Source organism: Haemorhous mexicanus, chromosome 3, assembly GCF_027477595.1.
Source record: "Haemorhous mexicanus isolate bHaeMex1 chromosome 3, bHaeMex1.pri, whole genome shotgun sequence".
NCBI classification, from domain to species: Eukaryota; Metazoa; Chordata; class Aves; order Passeriformes; family Fringillidae; genus Haemorhous; species Haemorhous mexicanus.
Window position 1 is genome coordinate 66,877,048 of NC_082343.1, and position 21,927 is coordinate 66,898,974.

Sequence of the window (21,927 nt, forward strand, 5' to 3'; positions counted from 1 at the left end):
TCCCATTTATTAATATAGTATGGCATATTTAAGTAATCACTGTAGTTATGGTCATACAGTAAATATATAGCTAGTTACGAACTTAAAGTCTGATTTCTGCTTTTTGCTGTCTGCTGTTTCAGGAATAGATACGTTTGCTCATTTTACACAAATATTTGTTATATTGTTCGTGGGCCAAATTTCACTAAGCATATTAGTGAGGATTAGTGAGTTTGTATATTCTTCAAAAAAGAATGAATTTTTACTCTTCTGTAAAGTAAATTGCTTTTTTTAGCCCCATGTGTTTTATTAACCATGATTAAAAGTAGCTATGTTATATTTAATTAGCAGTTTCATTTCACTGTAAGAGTGCATAAGAATATAAATTACACATGTAGGTTTTTCATTTTAATTTAGTAGTCCCTTGCAATGCAAAATTAATTTTGTTACTGTTGGAGTTGGAACTCTAACTGTAAATTCATGTTTAGCTGTTGTAGTGAAATTTCTTTAGCATTACCAAAACACAACCTTTTAGAAACTTTCTTGGACTCATTCAGTGTCATTTCTGTAAATGTTTTAGGCAATTAATCAAGACAAAAAAAGATTGTGATTTAATGTCAGCATGTTAGCTTAAAATAATTGGAAGAATTAATTATCTTTATTATATCTTTTTCTTCATTGTTTTTCTGGCATAACAAGCATCAGAGTGTGGGTGGAAATTCTGTCTTTCTCCTCCTCCTCATTCCCAAAAGAGCACGCACTACTCTTTAACTGCTTGTGGCAGTTTTCCTGTCATCGTGGCTAGCTCAGGACGTTTCTAGCTTTCTCTGCTGCCACCTCCAGCATGTGTCGTTGCTCTGCCTCCCTTGTGCTGCTGCAGCTGCTCCTACCACTGTCTGCTTAAACAGTGTACTCGTGCTGGTACCAGTGGTACTGGGTCTTCCTTATGGTCCCTTCCAACCTCTGCCATTCTATGATTCTTTGAACTATTCAGTTTAAAAGCAGAAAACCCACCTGGGCAATGGGTACCTGGAGTTATGTGCAAGAATGGGGGAACAGGAGCTGAAGCTTCATTGCTATTAACTGGAAGTGCTGCCAGGGAAATGGTAACGTGGTCTTCAAACAGGAAATCCCACAGGCGGCAGCAGTTGTTACTCTCTAAATATGCTCCCTTGCTTTGCATTCTTGTGAGGCGTATCAGCATGCATATCTGAATGCTTTATATCCTGTTCATGAAGCCAACAGCAGGTGTTTAGGATAGCATTTACTTATAAAAGAAATTCATTGTTGCTTCCTAAATTGCTAGTATGGCTTACCTCATGCGGGCCTCCTCTGTGCAGTTTGTGTAAAGGTTTCCTCGTAACATTGGTTTAAACTTGTATGGTGTCATGTGTTCAGTGGCCATAGCCTGACTTGGGGAATTGAGGGATCAGGGACAGTTTGGATAATGGTTTGTCACTGAGAGATCTTGCTAACTTCCTGGCTAACATCCTATCAAGGTGGGAGATAAGATTTCCTGGAGAAGGGAAGAGGTGTCAGTATTGGACTTAGCTGTGCAGTGTTTGCAGACTGAAGGTTCCATAGCAAGAACTGAAGAAGAACATTATGGTCATCATTAAATACAGAATTTCCCAAATTAAATACTCCTATTGCATAAATTTAAGTGAATAATTTTTATCTTGTGATGGCATAGGTAGTTTTATATTGAGGCTTGTTAGAAACAGCCCTTAAATTTCATGTGCTTTTGTTAGCATAATTTTGGGATGGTGTCAGCTTTTTGTTCTATGTGGGTTGTTTCGTTTATTTGGGGTATTTGGTTGGTTAGTTTTGTGGTTTGTTCATTTTACCATTTTCCTTTTCTATCTCCATACACAGACAAACGTGGTAAGATATTATAGTTTAATTATAGCTAATTTTCATTTCATATTGAAACCATGTAACAAATTCTGAAGTAATCCTTGGAGGATATGGAGATAATATGAGATTCTCTTTCTGTTTACACTGAGTATATTCTGAGTAAAGCTATTAAAATTTAATTTAAGTTAGGAATGGTGTAAGGAATGTAAAAGTGCAATGCATATTTTGAGTTGTTCTCCCACAAAACTATGAACAAATATGCAAGAATTTAAATAGCTTTACTTTCCCACATATTGTCATTTAGTTAGTTGACGTAGTTCCATATTTTGTTTGTTGCCTCTAATTTTTTAATGGGTTTTTACTTTTACTTCTTGCAGTTTTGGCAGAATTAATTGAAAAGTTCGTGTCACATCTTTCTGAAAGCAAAACAGATTGTTATTTCAGCACAGGAAGCTATAAAGGTCAGTCTTCTAATAATTTATTGCCATGCAGCTTCTTCATATTTAAATTGCCTTTCTTCTAAATGTATCTGTATCATTTTGGGGGTTGTTTAAAATGTTCTTTAACAACTCAGAAATTCATTACTTCACTGGTGGGAAATGCTTCACTTTTGAGAAGAAAATGATGTGCTCGAGTGAACAGAACAGATAATTATTAGTGATGGGCTTTCACATTTCTGTGTGTGTAATGGAAAGATGATGCAGAGCAGGTGAGGATGCGATTCAGAGTATTTGTTGACACCTATTATAGATGATTTGCAAAGCTGGTGGCATAAATATTTAAGATGGTGTAGGCAATCTGGCTCACCCTTTGAAAGCCCCACAAAGGTATACACTTTATATTGTATTAAGGGATATGTATTAAGGAACTGTTATTCTTGCCTGAGTAATCTGAGTGTTTGTTTTGTACAGATGTTGTGCTTACAGCCAAGAATAAAAGATGAATGATAAAGTTGATTTATTCTGAGTGTAAAGTAATGTGTTTTAATACTTTGAAGCACAGGTAAAATTAGAAGATTTAGAACCAGTGTTAATATCTACTGGAAGATGCACTTTCATTCTTCGCTATTTGTCCATGGCTTTTCTCTCTGGTTGTAGTTCAGTCATTTAGAGTACTTATACTGTTACTGTGGAGAATCAAGCCTGATTTGGGGAGAGTCTGTTGTTTAAACTGATATTTTACTTTCCTATCCATAGTATGCAGATATAGTATCCTTGGAGACTTGGGGCCTGCCTTTGAAGCTTCAAAGCATAAAAGCCCTCTAGAAATTTTAGAAGCTGTCTTTCTTTATATTTAGTGGCCTTTACCTTCCAAATGCTTGCTAACAGGATACCCTTAATTTCATTTGAGAGTCTGTCTCTTTGCTTTATGAAGTGAGTTGTTAATGGGACAGTTATTTTTATCACAATTTTATTTTTTCTTAAAATATACTGATATCTTTGTCAAGGACAAGATATTTGTCTTGTCCTGTATTACTTTTCAACTTCTCATGAGGCATAATGAGCAATAAAGTAATTCCATGGACTCAAAAGGCTTGCTAATTACATATTTCTGGGACTTCCTAATTCATATAATAATTTTGGTTGTTGCTTTAAAAGCTAAACATGCAAAAACTAACTAGAAGTAGAAGAAACATCTGACTTGCATCCTCAGAATGGATGCCTTGCCCAGCAAAGACAACAATCCTGCTCTTCTTTAATTATGATAGCTAAGTGCTTCCATCTAATGTGAAAGATCTCTAAAGAGAAGCAATAGGCCTTACTCCATTCCCTTAGTCATCAAGAACCTTACTTTTAATCCACTCCTCTCAATCTTCTGGTCAAAGTTACGGGATTTAAAATACATTCAGGAAGGTTGAAACTAGGTCTTCTATTTAACTCATTTTACCATGAACCACTGAATAGGCAGAGGTGGCATCAACTCTGCATTATTTATCTAAAATTTAATGTCAACTTCAAAGGAAATGAAATTTGAAAATCCTGTGACAATTGCATATATTCAATGAATTACCTAGAATGAAAAATCCAAAAGAATAAATACAGAAACAAAGATAACATAGTGAAAACCTCAGTTCTTGGTTTTCTTGAGCCTAAAGATTTTCTTTTAATGATAAACTATCTCTGTCTAATATTTATTTTTGTATTTTCTGTATGAGGGTTTTTTTGGGTCTTATACAGGCACTACTAGACATTAATTCTGGGTAAGTTTGCCTGTTCATTTATTAAATAAAGGCTCCAACATTTAACGGGTTGTCTAAGAAACAGTTTTCATGTGCAAATGCTTTTGATATTCCATGTGCTTTAATGAAAAAAAGCTTGGGAATGGGAGAATAAGAAGTCTTCTCAAGGATAGTCAGTAATCTGGTGGCAAGAGGTATGCAGAGGACTGGTGGTGCCCTATTGAGTTCTTTCCCTGTCAGCAGCAGCATTACGACAGACTTCTTTTGTGAAGAGTTCTCCAGCCCAGGAAAGAGTGTTGCTCAGGCAAACACCATGTATCATCAAAGGTTTCTTTTAACTTTTATAGGAAAACAGTTATTAAAACTTCATAGCACCTTTTCCAGACAGGTGTAGCAATAGGGGTTAACCAGGGAAGTTAGTTTAGGCCAATAAATTCATGCTGATTGACATGAAACAAAAGTCTGGCTCTAAAAGTGAATCTGTGATCATATTCTAATTCTACTCTGAAACAGTAAAAGGGCATCATTTTAGGAATCGGTCATATAGCTAAAATTACATTCAGTTTGGGTTCTTTGTTACAGCATCAAAAAACCAGTATGGCCTTCCTATGAAGGGAGGGTAATGCACATTGAGAACCCAGGATGCATTATGCTTCCTTTATTTGTACCAAAGGGACAACAAAACACACTGAAATCTTTATCAGACCTTTTTTGTTTAAAATTAGATTCCTCACTGATTGAATAACGATTGGCCAGATTTCTGTACATTTCCCAAGGTTTTATGGTAGTCTTTAAGAAGCGTTGCAGTTGCTTCAAGGAGAATTATTGAATGCCTTGTTATTTCACAGTATCTTTTCATACACTCCTGTAAGAGCCATCTAACCTAAATCCTAAAACCAGTTACAGTAGAGATGTTTTTCTGTATGAGGTAAAGCTAATGACTTGTTAGAAGGTAGCATCTCTCTAGCTCCACATCTAAGTAAGCCAGCATGAACTTGGCAAAGGTATGTATCCACCATTCTTTTAAATAAATTTGGGTCTGAGGAACTGAAAGCCACTTTCTAATAGTTGTTTCATTTCAATGAAGAAAAGTCACATTTTTCATGAAAGTGGATTCAGTACAGCACATAGATATTCAGCATTTATCATGTTTCCTGAAATTAGAATTTGATTATCTTAAAAAAATGACAGCCTTGTAAACCTGTAGCTAGTTGTAATTAGAATAACAGTCATCCATCTGCCGTGGAGCCCCTCAGGATTTCAGTCTCTTATAAAATTTGCAAATATAGAAAAATTAAATTAGATTGGGTCGTTACCATATTCAAGATAAGAGAGAAGGAAAAATATCTGATGAAAAACTATGCAGTTGCAATATTCAATTATAAACAGTAACACAAATCTTACATGAAGTTTACTTTCTGCTAGCAGCAACAATACTGCTGTGATGTTTATTCAGATGACTGAATCTGTGCATATGTTGATGGTCTCTGTCTGTTCCCTTTTCTAGAATGAGTAATTTCTAGTTTGCTTTTATTTTTTCTTTCTCCTTTATAAACCCTAAAACATTGAAAACCAAATCATTGGTGTCTAGCTGTAATAGGTAATAAAATGGCAAGAAACTGAAATTTGCTGTAGTAGTAAATACCATGCATTATATATTAGGTATATGAAGTTCCTAAAATAGCCTCTTGCTCTTTCTGTTAGCAAATTCCAGTTCAATGTAACAGAAATGCTTTGAGAAAATGTCATCATTTTCTCAATGTTTAAAAAACCCATTTATCAGAGAAATGTGAAGTCATCTAATGTATTGGTGTCTGTGCTTCTTAATTGATCTCCATGATGTGTTGCAGACCATGATGTGTTGCAGACCCTTGGGACTGCTGCAATGTTTTGTGATCAGCAGGTTTTTTTTTGGGAGCTCTGCTTTTATGTAGTTGACCTTGCAGTCGAATCCTCTGTTTCCACTGGACTTTATCTCTGAAACAGCTTTGCCATTTACTGCCAAAGGGACAGAACCTCTGGGATTTCAGGTCATGGCCATAAAACTCAAATGTCATGGTGTGCTCCTTCTCCGAGATGAGCCTAAGTTCTCTGACTGAACAAAATCTCTAGCAGCTTTCTGTCATTTAATGAGCTCTTAATCTTTGAAGGGTCAGGTAACAAACTGAGAAGTTTTAAAACACCGGGGGAATGTATCAAAATAGAGCTGTTCAGAACAAGCAGCAAATGAGGAACACAGGATTACAACATGAAATTGTGCTGAAAAGGAAGGAGAAGGAAGGAAATTTTTTCATTATTTCTGCATTATTTGATAAATTCATTTCTTCAAACTGTCCACCATTTTGAAGATACTGTTATTAGAAAGCATTTTACCCATTGCCAATTTAGGTAACTGGATGGAAAATGTGGTTCATTCTTAATGAAGCTATTGCAAGAAACAGCTTGAGTGTTTGAGATGATCATTACATAAGTCAAAGTTCTAGATATTAGAACTTTATTATCTTAATATTTTAGTCCTGTATTGTTATGACAAGAATACTGATGACATAACAGATACTTTAGATAGTCAAAGTAGAATTGTGCTTAAGGTTACCTCTGAGAAGCCATCAACATTCTCCAGCAGTCACTCTTGGATCTTGCTTGCCTTGTCTCCATTCCCAGTTCAAATCCAACAAAAGTAATACTTTTCTTTGAAAAAAGATTTTTTTATAGACATTTCTAACAATGAGTGTGAGGTCAGACTGTCAGAAGTGTTCTAGATGAGTAGCCTGGTGGAAGCAGGTGACATTGTGGAGAAACAGTAGCAAAATGGTAGAACAGATTATGGAGAAAAACTCATAAATTTTGCTGTGTCACAAGTCCAAATAATGTTTAAAATAGAAAACTTTCATAAGAACATCAGAATGAGAAAGGATAGTTACTGGCATAGCATAAAGATTAATATTGACTGCCTGGGTATCTGCCAATGGACAGGGCCAATGTTTAGATCCCTGTTGAAGAGTAAGTGAAAACCTGCTGGTTTGTTAACAAAAATAATAAATCATAGGAAAAAATTACGAGTTCCATAATTTCAGTGTATATGGACAAAGCCATGGACTAGAAATCTGATAGCAAATATACCTATATACTTTTAAGTATTTTAAAGCATTTGTGAGAATCATCTAAATGGCTCTGGCTATCATGGTATTTTCAGCTGTTTGCAGAACCTTTACTTAAATATTTTCTTTGAATCAAAAGTCTTTTTCATCCGTAGTAAGAAACCTAACCTTTCTTATTGTCAATGAAGTTAAAATTTAGCATCCATTAGTATATTCCAAAGATTATTTATGTAGACATGAAACCATTTGTCCTGGGCACCAGGAAGTGAAAGCACTAAACCAATGTGTGTGACAGTTTTAGTAATATTTAAGACAAGAGGGAAGCCAGTGGTGTCTTTGGTGTAAAGCACTTTAAACAGGTAAATAAATTAAATATTATCCAAATACCATACAAGTTACATGACATATGCTGTAAAGCTGTTTCAGCTTGCCATCCTGTCATTTCAGTATGAATGTGATGTAGCCCATTTTCTGAATTAAACACAGAAAAGCTTTGTCATAGTAAGAGGAAAAATGAATAAGAAAGCCATCTTTAATATAAATTGTAAAACTTAATTGAAGTGTGGGCTGATCAGAAAGAATGCCCCAGGACTATGCTTGGCAGTTAACTTATGCTGGAGTGCTAATAGCTATATACTGAGTTTAATAATTTTAAAAAATCATGCCTCATGGTAGCGTCTTTTTGTGCTCCTGAATGCTACAAAACATTTTGAAATGTGCTACCCATTGAGGTGCTTTCTAAGAATTTTCTTAAATTGTAAATCAGCTCCTAGAGAATTTTTATATCCTTCAAGTCACCAGTTTAATTTTGGCTTCTGTTTTAAAGTGGTTTTCATTTTTAAAGAAAAAAAGTGTGAAATATCTGTTCAACATATTTTTTTTTGCTTTAAGATAAATAAAAAGCAAGCTGACAAAATATGTTGTTCATTCAATTTAATAATAGCCAGAGTGCTGTATCATATTATTAATTCATAGTTCAGAGAGGTGCTCTGGCCTTTGATGATGAATGGCATTCTTATTTAGAGAACTGATTTTTCTCCATGCCTTTTTGTTATGAAATCTTTTGTGTTTCAAGACAGTTATATCAGGTGTATTGAAAAATATTTGTCAAAAAATATTTGTATAAAATTAACTCACTGCATTAAATCAGATATATGGGAATCATCACAATAGTACAGTCACAACAAGCAAGCTTTTTGTCCATGGATTGCAATATACAGTATTTAAATATTCCATTTGTTTTTCATAGCATTTTTCTAAGTTTAATGGAGCATTTAAGGTTTCTGGGTCCAGTTTTTAATCAGTGGAAAGTAGTCCTTTGTGTATTCTAAATGACTTTACAGTGTTCTTAGGCCTAGTCTTCCCTGTTTGTTTAGTAATAAACAAAAGGGAAAATAAAAACTTTTGATCCAGGACAAAGAAGCACAATTTTTGTATTAGCAGGATACAGAGATGTGATTATGTCGAATACAGTGGTGTCTGAAAGCAAGAGGTTTTGCCTTGATGAGGTACTGTGTGCTAGAGAATTATTTTCAGTCCAGACTTCAAGTTAATTTTATCTTCCTTCACAATACAGAGAAAAATACCAGAAGGAAGTGTGGTGGGGGAAAAAAAGCCCTTTCCAGCCACTAAGAAATTGTTACAACAGAGAAGAAAAGTCAATGGTAATCAGTGAAGTCAGTTGTGTTCTTTTAATGTTAATGGACAATGAGCATTCAGTACTTGCTGTAAACTGTTACAGAGTAGACACTGGACTCACACAGTGGGCTGTGATGCAGCTTTTCTTTGTTACACCCTTGCGGGACTGGGATACCTGCACTGCCACCCACAAGAGGATCCACCTCAAAATGGAAGCAGGACTGCATTGGAGCTTAGAGGTCATTGCTCTCCTTGCCCTCTGCTGCCATTAAACATGGTGGTGTTAGCACTGAATTAGTCATTAGCCACAGCCAACTAATTTAAATCCCCCCGTATTTCCTAGGATGTATGTGTGCCTCTTGCTTTCCCACTTGGGTTCACAAACTTGAAAATGTATTGACTTAGTATGGCAATTGCACCCTAAGTAAACAGGTAACTTGGAACAGGAGCTGTAAAAAATTATGAATGTTTCAGTTATCTCTGTGGGGTTTTAACTGAAATATCCTGTGAACTTACACGTATTCTTCCAAAGATTGCACTGCTGGTATACTATGCAAAAGATATTTGAACTTCTGTTCTTTGGATTGCAGAAAACCTCTCTGATGTGTGTTTATTGTTTCGGTCCCATCAGATTATTGAATAAGATCGTTTTATTCAAAGAGCAGTTGATGTTTATTATGTATAAATATATTGTCAAAGGTACAAGGTTAACTTCTCACAACCCTAACACTTAAATTATTGTTCTCTGTGGAAGTTATAAAACAATGTGAAGTATTATTCTTGCCATACTTCCTCTGCTGGATTTTATTGCTTCATTGTTGAATGTATTTTGCTGTATTATTTCTTCATAAAAATTTTGCCCTGCCTCGTGTGATATGAGCAGATGGAATCTTATTTTTTTTTTTATTTTGGTGTTTTTTTTGGGTTTGTTTGTTTGTTTATTTGATTTCCCTTTGAGTCTGTTCCTCCCTGAACTTGCAACTGTTTTCTCTTTAATACCTCAGTCCCTGTTTATGTGGCAGGAACATAGTCTTTACCTACATGAACATCCAGGGAATCCTTCACTTTGATTTCTCTGACTGAGGATATAGAAAAAATACATAGGAAGTTACTGTGTGATTTGCTTAATTAGATTTTTACATTTATCATTTACATGAAAATACTTTAACTGCTGCTGCCATATCTATTATTTACATTTTAAACAAATGTTGTCAGTTAATAAGGGTTCTAATTTGTTTAGTTTCTTTCTGGTTTTAAACAGCACTTTCAAAGAAGTATGTTCAAGGTTTATTCCCTCAGCTTTGTAGCTCATAGTATTATTAGACTGCAATATTTATCTGTGCTATAGTTATCTTAGATGATAACATTTACCTGATAGGGAAAATACCCATTTAAAATTTAATTTAGAATTTTAAATTTTGAGGAAATGCTACAGCAGTGGTTGCTTTAAATCCTTATTTATCAATTTTTTTCTAGCTTGGATTTTTAATTTAAACAACTGCAGAAAATGGGGTATATTTTACTGTATGAAAAATGCATGTAAATATAGGATTTAATTAATTTATTAAATCTATCAGTTTTAAAGTTTTCTGTGATTCATATCAGAATAGAATTTTTGTTAATAAGGTTGGAATTACATCTAGGAAATTTTAAGGCCTCTGGAATGGAAGAAAGTGGATCAGAATAGGCTGCCTTGTCTGATTTCGAGGCCAGAAAGGATAAAGTACTACTAAGATATGGGGCTGAAGAAGATGTTGCTTGCTGTAAATGTAATGATAACCATATCAACCATGAAGATTTTCTTATAACAAGGGTGATTTTAATTTAAAAAAAGTCTTGTGAAGAATTGAGAATTTTTATGAATCCTTTCCAAACACTACTAAAATAATTTTGAACAGGAGACAGTTCTTCAGAATTGGTATTCATACATAGGAAGAGCTTTACATTAGCATTCAGTTCAAATCATATTTCTTATAATAGTTTATTTATTTTATTTTGTTTTAGCCATGGATGCAGATGTGAAGAAAGAAAACCTTTCATCTCTGCAGCAGCTTGGTGTTGAAATGACAGTCAGGTACGTGGTATTAAAATATTTCCCTAGAGTATTTCTAGGATTTGTTTGATTTTCATGGAATGACTTTAATAATACTTAATCCATCAACTCATTGCTGTGAAGCATTTAAATCTAAGATAAACTTTAAGAAAATGAATTCTAACTGGAATTGAAAAAGGTATTAGTACATAATTAAATTATCTTTACAGTTTATGTACGTTATTATCCTCTATTTTTGTAAAGACTAATTGTAATGTGCTAGTAAGATTTACCATAAAATTGCATTATCCTGAATTATGTGTCTTTTTTTCCCTTCGCCATACTTCTCTAAATGGTCCTGTTTAGCTAAGCTTAGTTATATGTCATTTAAACATTTTATTTGGCTGGTAATTTGCAGAGCTGTGATGAAGGAAAAGCTTAGATGTCTGTACTTCCATGGATTGCTATCTTTAGCATTAATGTTTGAATTCTGATTATAATAATTACACGCACAATAATTACATAGAATTCTAAATATTGTATGTGAAGAAACTGAGTTGTGTGTGTTGCAGTACTTGCTCCTCCCCACCACTGTCTCTAAAACTGAACTAAAGAGATTTTGGGGGAGGATTTGTAACAATGAGCAGCTGATGTTTGCTGTGAATCCATTCTAGGTAGAGCTCAGGTTTTATTTAGAGCTAGGTGTATATCTACAACATAATTTTAGTGGTGAAAAACTTTATGACAGCTTAACTTTTACAGGTTTATTAAATACGAGTTCTTCCTTTTTAGGAATTCAAAAAATATTTAAAGTGTTGGTTTTTTTTAAACTTCTTGAAATAGATACGGAAAATACTTAAACTTGCTAAATGAAGATGCTGAAAATGGGCTGTGTTTTGTGTTAATGAATTGTGAGAAGTTTCTGAAACAACAGCAAAGAACTGTGGTATCTTCACTTTGTATCCTTTCCTGTTGGTATAAGTTGTATTGTCTAAAAATTTCAGTGGAATTTGAACTCCTGGTTTGTACTTTTAATAGAGGTGTAGCTGTGTTATATTTATGGAAAGAAAAAAAAAACTAAAAGAGCACTTTTATTTTGAAACTTTATTAAGTTAAATGCATTCCCAATGCACTTAAGAAAATGTTCACCCTTCTGTTCCAATACTTTGCTAGAAGTGCAAATCACATTCACTTTTGTCATCTACTGATTTGGAGAGAGATCACATCTTTGAATGTGATAAAGAGCCTGCAGCAATGCACCTTTGAACGTTAGTGAGTATTTTGGTACTCCCACAATACCAACACTGTTAATGATACTGCCAGTGTAGCGATAAGTGTGATAAGTAGATGTAGTCAGATCAACAGGAGTGGTTAGACTTTTGGTTCTTTTGGATCTACTGTGGAACTTCCTGTAAAGGAAAAATTAAAACAGATAATATCCTTTCAACCAGTTTTGGTATATTATTCTCTGTTAAATTTGCATACCACTATGAAATTATACTTCAGGTGTATTAGTCAGAATGTGCTGAATCTCATTTTTAAGGCTTTTCTTTTACTTTTTTTTCCTCCCAATAATTTTAAGTCCTGTTTTATTCCTCCACTCTTCTCCTTTCTTGCACTTTTTAAGCCCACTCATTTTGGTGGAGATTTTTTTGCATTTACTTGCTTTTTTGTTTACTTTTACTGATTTAGCTTGACTACGTATGGACTAAAAAAAAATATTATATGGGGAAAACAGCTTAAATTGTTTCTCTTAGTTCAGTTTGAGAGACAGCTGTGTCTTGATGCTACCTTCTGTGCAGCTCTTCTCTGTTAGGCCATGCCTAGCAACCCAGCTCCTGGCTCTGTGTGTGGATCTCGGAAGGAGGAGGGCTGTGGTTGCTGCAGGAGAGTGAGGAGGAGATCTCTGCCCAAGTTCCTTAACCTTCCTGTTCAGGCTGCTTGCAGGAGCACTGTGCTGGTTATGACTGGTTTGCATCTTCCATCTTCCTCATAATGTCAGGGGACAGGGAGAGGACCCTGACATTTCTTCAGCAATTTTCACGTCTTCTTGTTTCAGCATTTCTCTGGCTACCAAGACTGCATTTATCCGTAAGAATGTATAACCTGTTTCATTCAGAAAGGCTCCTTTGAAAGTTTACAAATGAGAGTTTATTAATCTCCTTAGTTTTGTTTTTCTTGGCAATTTTTTATTTGTTTACTTTTCTAATGCATTATATTATCCTTAAGCCCCCCTAGCTAAATACATGACCCTGAAAAATGTAGATCTGATATTTGCTCAAATTTTTGTTTAAAAGGAGAGAAGTAGCAGTTAGACTGAAGACAATGTTAATGAATTTTAAAGCTGGCAGTAAAACAAACTTTGTTAGTAGCACTAAATTCTGTGCCACTAACAAAGTCTGAAGTCTGTGAAACTGCTAAATTACCTTTTTTTTTTTAATTATCAGATTGAAGTAAGAGAGCAAATCTGTGGATCTGATTTTTGCTTTTTTAGGGACAGTTTTGAAATTTACTTAATACATTTGAGTATATTTAGTAAATTTTAAAAATTATTACTGCACAAATACTGTATGATTGACAATTTTAAATTGTCAGTGTCTAGACTGAGGTTGTAATATAGGAAGCATCATTTCTATCTTTCATTATGGGAGTTCCCATCTATTTAAAATAAAACCCTTTGTACATTGTCGTGTTGTGTTTTGAATATAAACTCTAAACTGTAGTAGAGAGTTCCAGAGTTCCAGAGAACTCTGAGATACAAAAAGCACAGTTTAGATTCTTGTTTCTTCTGCATGGAGGCTTCTCTAGCAATACCAAGTGATCTGTCTTGTCACTAGGAGGAGTGATGATATCGGTCCATTCAGCACTGTCTGGCCTGAGGTTGTTCCAACATAATAAAATTTGTGCTGAAGTTTGCTCCACTTTGTGAGTGCTGAAAAACCACTGGTGCCAAGGATTCATTAACTGGAACTGGGCATTGATATCCAGAGACTTCCATAGTGATAAAAACTCTGCTTCTTTTGTTGCACATAACAGAATTTCACTCACAGCCTCCACACATACTGCAAAGATATGTGCACACAAAAAACAACTTGAAATATCATGCAGAAGTTCTACTCCACCACAAAATGGAGGAAAAATATTCAGCAGAAATCAATCTTTTTTTTTTTTTTTCTTCTGTTCTCCTGTTTAAAATATAACAACAGTTTCTCCATCCCTGTTTTGACAATTAAAGCCTGCATACCATAAGGAACTAGACTACTAATGCACAGTAACAATCAGGATATATTTATTAACATTTTTCTTTAGCTACCTACATGTTTTTCTTGATGGAAGTATAACCTATTTTGTTTATCCTGTTTCCTGTCTCTAAAATAATCAGAATTATTTTTTTTCCATATAAAAGGGTATATTTTTATATACTGTTCTCAGCAAGGCATTAAAAAACAACACATTTCTGTAGTCTGTAATCTTGCTCCTCAATTTCATTATTGATGGTGATGATGATGTTGTTGTTAACCAGATGCACCTGCCTGTTACAACAGTGGAATATGGCATCCATCCAGTCTATTTTTGCAGTGCTCACCATGTTGAAATGTTGCTGAAAGCTGAATTGCCCCTTGTCTGTTCAGCCTTCCACATGTCTGGTTTCACTCCATCCCAGGTAACTGATCAAAGTGTATTAAATTATCATCAACCTATTGATTTACATCTACAAAATCGAGAACACGGAGGAACTACTGGCTGTTTTTTCTAAATGGCACTTGTGTGGTGGTTATAAAACTGAGGGTAAGAGATAAGAACACATTGTGACTTATCTGAGCATCTTAAAATAGAAAGTGACTGGCTCATAGAATAATACCAGTGTATGGGAGCTGATGACCTTTTATTGCGTGTTCATGCAGAAAAATTGATAAAAATAATATATATTAAATCCTCAGATTTAGGATTTAAACAAAATACCTTATTCCCTGGAATAATTATCTAAATTTTCCATCGGAGAGAAATGGGTAATTTGCAGTAGTTATATACTAGGAAGGAGTTCCTGTGTTGTTAGAGAAAAAAATAATTTTATATGAGCCACTATAGCTATTACAATCAGGTAACTCTCTATTCATGCATAATAAAGAGGCGTTACAACAGAAGAATAATTATCTATAACATCAGCTTTCACTTTGCTTACTTAAAACAACTGTTTGGTAGTTTGGAAAGCTATAGATGAAGCATTTTTTGTAAAGATTGCAATCATGATGAGGGGTAAAGAGCTCCATGCAGTGAGTTAGATTGTCCGTGCAAAGGACATCTCACCAGAGTGAGAAAGTGTATTGCTGTGTCAAGGTAAGAAAAATATTTTTCACTTTATGCCTTCAAAATTCCTTTTTGTTGCAAGATTTGCAGCTGAAAAGACTCTTTAATGGGGGCAGATGCCAGTGTGGTACAAACATTGCTTAAAGTAGTCAGCTTGGGGTTTGGTTTTTGAGGAGAGAAGAGTAGCAGATGAAGGAATTTATCTCAGCATAGGAATAAGGTGCTTATAATAAGGTTCCTGTTTTAGGATGAAGAAAATACATGGGGACAGTCACTCCTTCAGCTATTCTCGTGCAAGTTACACTATTTTCTTGTTTTAATTGTGTGCACTCAGTAGTAGACTAGGTACTGTTCTAAGCTGCTAATAATGATGTTTTTTATTTAACGAGTTACTGAAATGCCACTCATGGGTGCCAGTGTATCTTCTCTGTAACTTTGCAGTTCTACTGCAGCATTAAAACCAAACTCTGAACTGTGGAAACAGTTCTAATGTATTTAGGTGATTGTGTGCCTCATAAATACCTCCAAACAGATTTACTGCCGGACTATGGTTGTCATCTAATTGGAATTGTGGTAATTCTGCTGCATATTTTTAAACACTTTAAGGAATGATTAGCAGAAGATTTGTGGTTTAGAACCAAATGAAATGTGCATTATACCTCTTAATACACTATAATTTAGATCAGGGCAAAGGAGTCACTGTGTTCATTAAATGAAAATGTGTTTTAGGGAAGGGCCTAACATTCATTTATAATGAAGAGAACTACTTTAATTGAAAACAAAACCCATGCTGAACATGTCTTCATCACTGTCATTATCCTTTAGGCCACATTTAAAACAAAATCTTGAAAAAAATCACTTTTGCTTTCATTGGACTTTTGAGTCTCAACCTCAGCAGCTGCTGGAATACACTCATACAAGTGAGATGCATGGATAGAGGCTGTAACTTTTAGTCTAATTCACTAGGAATCTATTCAGAGGCTGTGCATTAAAAATGGTGACTCTTGGCTTTTGTACTTTATCCCTTTTATTTTCATAGCTGGGATAATGCTATAGGGAAAAGGTTCTGTAATATAGAAAAGAGATAAAGCTGATTAATTATGACTGGATGTATAGAATGATTTATTTATATATCATTTCATTCTCATCTAGATCTTTCTGCAATGGATAACTCAGTGTTTCTGGAATTACATGGACTGGAGTGAGATCTGTCACTACATTGCCATATGCATTTTCCTTGGTCCTGATTATCAAATATATATATGTATTTCTCTGTTCAGACATCTACAGCAAGACATCCTGAAGCACACAGAAGCCCGAGATCTTCAGGTTTTTCTGAAAGTAAGGGTTTCTTAATTTTTCAACTGCTGAGCAAAGGTCTGAAGACTGAGGATATATACATTACTTCATCTGAAACTCCTACTGAATTTCACTTAGTCATTTTAAACAAGTGAAATAAAGCTTTAATTTTATTTGTTCTCTGGCAGGATATTGTGTATAGTATTTTCCAGAAAACAGCTTTTCTGCATTTTTTACTGAGCAATTTCTTTCATGAGCCAAAAAAATAGGCACATTAAGTTAGGAGAGCATTTGATTCAGTTCTCTGTATGTAGGCTCAATCTCACTGAATGAGGTGCTCTCCAGAAAGGTGGGTTTGCACAGTTGTCTCTTGCTGAAGCTTGTAGAGATGTGGCACAAAGCTGATCAAGCTGGTTGTTTGAAAAAATGCCAATTACCCTATAACCAGCCTTGCAATTTCATATTTTTTCCCAATTATAAATTATATTTGGGGTTTTTTGCAGGGTAGTGCATAGCTGTAGCTGCAGTGATAAATTGATACAGTATTCTGCTCTTCTTCACAGGGACATTTTTGTCTTTTTTGCTAGTTTTTTTTCACCTGTCAAGATTTTTTTCAGAACTAGATATCTGCATCTTATCATAACAGTTTGGTGACTAGTTTGCATCCAACTTACTTATGCTTAAATATGGAAAAGTATCTCAGCCCAATCAGCTTCTTTGAAAATATTTGCTACACTAATGAATGTATTGTTTTGTTTACCCTGGTTTTGGACAAAGTGTCTTAAAAGCTGTATCTTGATGGCATTGTTGGATAGAATATGTAAAATATAGAAGAAAGAATTTGTACATTGCCACATGCAATATAAACAGACTAAAGGTTTGGCATGGTACTGTTAAATTAATGAGAAAAGAATGTAAATTAATGCAGTACTGGAACACCTGCAATTTATTGAGTGACCAGTGCAGAAGAAAACGGAGCATACTTAACTTGTACTCCTGCTATTGATAAGTCTTATTTAATTGAAACAAAAAAAAAAAAATTGAACTGCAGAATGCTTTGGGTTGGAAGGAACCTTAAACATCATCTAGTTCCAATCCATCTTCCACTACACCATTGAGCCTGGCCTTGAACACTTCCAGCGTGTTCCACAACTTCTTTTCAGTGCCTCACCATCCTCACAGTAAAGCTCTTCCTCATACCAAATCTAAACCTACCCTCTTTGAGTCTGAAGCCATTCCTCCTTGTCCTGTCACTACATGCCATTTAGTTCCAGATTTGTGTGTGTGCATATATGTATATAATTTTATATTCCATTGTAGTCAGCTTTCTCACAGTGCATGAGGAGCAACTTGGAAGGTAAAATCTTACTTTTACTTTGCTTCTGCATAGAGGAGAAGAAATATAAAGACTATTTTGAATTCCTGTTCAAATGCCAAAGTGCAGTTTTCCAAGCCTGAGTAGATGTTCTCAGGAGAATTCTACTTAGCAGAAATTCACAGTTAATACACCAGAGGTACAGCTTATGTCCACAGAGACTGGCTCCAGAGAGTTTTTTGCAGCACATGCTGCCAACAGTGGTAATACTGATTAGTAGATTATGAGTACAGGACAGGAACAAATTAACCCTTTTTACACTTAATCATTCTTCAGGATCCTGTGTTCTGTGGGGCTTCCTCCTTATCCCTCCAATATAGTAGCCATGAGAAGGAACATTGGCTGTTTGTTTTCTGAGGGCACTTTCTTTTTTACTCTGTGTTTTGGAATTAGTAAGAATTATTCACTTCTAGTGGTGCAGAACAGTTTATTCTGGTTTTATTTAAGCGCTTCATGAAGATCTTCTTTTAGCATTGATTTAAAAAACCCCACATCTCCTGTTTTTCTTTAGAATCTAGCTGGATATAAAAGCCACACTTATAAACTCATGCCATGTGCTGGTGTAGAAATCTTCTTTCAAAAGAATATTTTAGTACCTGGCTTTCCCTTCTTAAAGCTTACTTTCTTTTCCTTAAAGATCTTCAATGAAATGTTCTCCAGAAATTAGATAAACAACATCCCAGTGAAATGAAATTCTCTGATACCAAGTGTGTAATTAGAAAAAAAAAAAAAAAAAAAAAAAAAAAAAAAAAAAAAAAAAAAAGCTGTCTGGAAGCAGATATTGCTAAATCTGTATTTCTAAATAAAACATAATAAAATCTATTTTAAACAGCCAGGCTCTGGCAATCAGAAAAAAATGGGCTATCTTTAGAAGCTTGGAATTCATTAAATTGGAGCTGTACATTTTTTTATCTAGCTAATAAATGCTTTCTCTGTGTATCTGTGCAGGAGGAAGCACTGCATGGATTTCGAGTGAGTGATTATTTAGACTACATGGAAAGCTTGGAGGAGCTCTACAGGCCAATGCTGCTGAAAGACATGAGGACCATAAGAACACAGAACGCATAGATGAAGCAAACAAGCACTTTATTTTACAGTTTTGATTGCATCCTTTAAAAGGATGCTGATTGATTGATTGATACCTCAGTCTCACCTAAAATCAGCCAGGCTGTTGAAATGTACATACTGTAAAATAAATAAGAAGTGTTTTCAGAATATAATTTTGAATAAGACATAGCCTACTTTTGATAACCAGATTTTCCCAGACAGGTTATGTGCACAGCCTCATTTTCAGTTAGCAGAACTCAGCTTCAGAAGCCACCGGTAGGATGCTGAAGTTTCTTCCTTATAAAGCCTTGAACCTGTTCTCAACTCATTCGCTCTTTGTTATCTCCCTGTAGCACTGTCCTAAAGCCTTCATATTTTGATTGGGTCCAATAAAGGGATTTTGTCTTTAACACTTAGAAACAACTGCTACTGTGTATTCATGTGCATGAAAAGTCAACAAATGGAAACCAAATTCTCTGTTCCAACTTTGTGGATAATGTTGAGAAAATGGGATGTTTGAATACATGCAATGAAAAAAGACTTGATATTCCTGTCTTTAAAAAAAAAAAAATAAATAGTTTAATGTAATAAAGCATTATTAACCTTTGTTGTGAATGAAATTAGAATTTTTAAAATTATTATTTGGCTAAAGAAGAAGGGGAAATACTATGCAACACATGCAACACATGCAATAACATTTTGTCAACACATGCAATAACATTTTCTTTACAGAATGTCCATAATCTCAAAATATTTTGATTATAAAAATTAATGACACAGTCTTTTGAAAGTCCAACGGAAATCACAAATGTTGAATTTATATTTATCCAATATTGTTACCAGAGACAAACTAAACATTACTGCAAAGTTCCTGAAAAACAACTTTGCTAGATAAAATGGTTATATATACACTAATTGAGCCCATACTCAAATTCAAATTATAAAACCCATTAGAACCTGCCGTGAAATTTTTGAAATTATATGCAACCAAAGAGTGAACATTGACAAAGGTTTTGCCACTAATTTCTACTTTCCTTACTGTGCATTTCATAAGTTCACAAGTTTAGCTTTTTTTCCTGTCTAGCAAAGATATGTTTTAAATATTTTTGCACTTTTGTGAACTGTGTTAGCTCACCTACATTAATAATAGAGGCTGGCAAGTGTGAGGAAGGAATTATGACAAGAACTGATAGAACCAAGTGTTTGCCTGACACTGAGGCCAGTGAATGCTATGACTCGCATGGTATCTATTCTTTTAACCTTAATAGCAGTTTCTCTTTTCTTAAATAACCTTATTTAGGCATATATCTCAAACCAAGAAACAGCAAATAACAAACATCCAGGTGCTGAATAACACCCAAACACTGCTATATACATATTTCTAGACAGACCATAGGTGATTAAATATCCATTATGAAGTCATCAGTTCCTTTAGCAGCAGCAGAAATTTTTCAGGAAAATAGGCCTTTGTGAGAGGCATGTAAGTAACCCAAGGGGTCTTGCCAAATAAATAGCTGTCATTTTTTATTCCTTGTCCCCCAAAAAGGAAGAGGGAGATACTGCAGAGCTGACCCTTAATATTCACAACTTTCATCACTATTGCATCAAATTATTCCAAAGAGATCCAGCCCACAATAACCAGAAAGAAAAAGTCAGATACAAATAGTAGAAAGCAAACAGCCTGACTACCAAGCAGTGCTACTGATAAAAGCAATTTTTGCATTTCCAGCAATTCAATTGACTGCAGTTTTCCCATCTGGAAAACAGCTACATTTTTATACAGTCTGTATATGCTGAGATGATTAATTAGAACACATCCATAAAATAGTTAGTACATGAAAATCTTATGTAAATGCTAAATCTTAATACCTGGTAATAATTTAAAAATCTGTTGTACCCTATGACAGAAACAGGACATTGACATCTATTACAAGTAGACTGAAATAAAAGCTTGAAGTGTTGGGGAAACCAATGGCATCTTCTTTAGATCAATAACAGTCTGAAAACAAATGACCATTTTAGCAACAGATACCTGAAGACATGCTCACATGCTATATTACCTGCAGTCTGAAGACTCCCTTATACAGCTTTGCTGGTATATATATAAATTTCTCCATTCAGCTTCCTATTTTCTTTCAGGGAGCTATTCTACTGAGATGTAGACAGTTTCTGTCTCAAAAATCTATTTGTATTTTTCTTGTTTCCTCTTCCAGCTGCTTCTTCCTTGCTTTCCATCATGATTGTATTTACCTCTGTCAGGCTTTTTCTCTCTGTTATTTTCAGCTGTCTCATTGTTCCCAATCCCAGGTGACAGCCCAAGAACTAAAGGATAAGAAGCATTTCCTTCCTTGTATCTAAAATGTGTAACTAAACTTGATTTAAAATAAACAAAATGGTGCAGAACCCCCAAAACAAGACAATAAATAAATCCCCAACTTGGAATAACTGAGAAGCCAGTAGTAGGGAGTCCTGACCCAGGCTCCTACTGGAGGAAACTGAGCTCTGCTGCATCTGCCTGTCTGTCATATCCTCCTGACCATCAGGTGGGATGCCATGCTGGATAGAAATATCTGTGCTGTTTCTAAAAGATATGTAGTTTCCAAACTACCTCCTTTAGTCTCTGCAGCATGAGCCAGCCTTTTGGGATAAAAACAGTAATGTCCAAAAATACTTTTCGCCTCTTCATGTCTGCCCAGTTGCCTTTTGCCAATTCCTTTTTTTTTTTTTAATGACAGTTCTGCAGGTAGAAAGTTTCTCCATTACTATATATAATGTTCATGCAACAAGAGAAATACTGACAGTGAAAGCAACTAGAAACTTGAAAATAAAATATTCTAGATGGGGTAGGAAAAAAATAGATCAGTGGTAAATAGTTGCACTCAAAATTCTGAGTTTGACTGTTTTGATATGTCCAGCTCAATCACTAGGAAAACAGATAAAGTCTCAGCTTTTCTTAACCATTTTGCGTTGTCTTTAAGTACTTTTTAGCTAATCCATAGCAATTGTCCATAGATTCAAGAATAAGTGGTAATTCCAACATACATTTTCCCTTTCAAATTATAATACTACCTGTATATCACATTGGACTTAAACGGAAAAAAAAATTTTACCTAAT

At 34.7% G+C, this 21,927-nt stretch overlaps 1 protein-coding gene across 2 annotated transcripts in view; it reads left to right on the forward strand.

The window, feature by feature from the left end:
- The window catches only part of TBC1D32 (TBC1 domain family member 32), a 74,267-nt gene extending 54,835 nt beyond the window's left edge, over window positions 1-19,432 (forward strand). Inside the window, exons 28-34 of one of the 2 annotated variants that reach the window (XM_059842210.1) lie at window positions 2,214-2,297; window positions 10,756-10,825; window positions 11,627-11,742; window positions 12,720-12,874; window positions 14,307-14,447; window positions 16,244-16,432; window positions 18,714-19,432. In XM_059842210.1, the coding sequence (XP_059698193.1) occupies window positions 2,214-2,297; window positions 10,756-10,825; window positions 11,627-11,742; window positions 12,720-12,874; window positions 14,307-14,447; window positions 16,244-16,432; window positions 18,714-18,833 (875 nt within the window). In that variant the 3' untranslated portion in view covers window positions 18,834-19,432. The remainder of the gene's footprint in view (window positions 1-2,213; window positions 2,298-10,755; window positions 10,826-11,626; window positions 11,743-12,719; window positions 12,875-14,306; window positions 14,448-16,243; window positions 16,433-18,713) is intronic. The other variant, XM_059842211.1, reaches the window with a different exon arrangement.
- The last annotated feature ends 2,495 nt before the right edge of the window (window positions 19,433-21,927 follow it).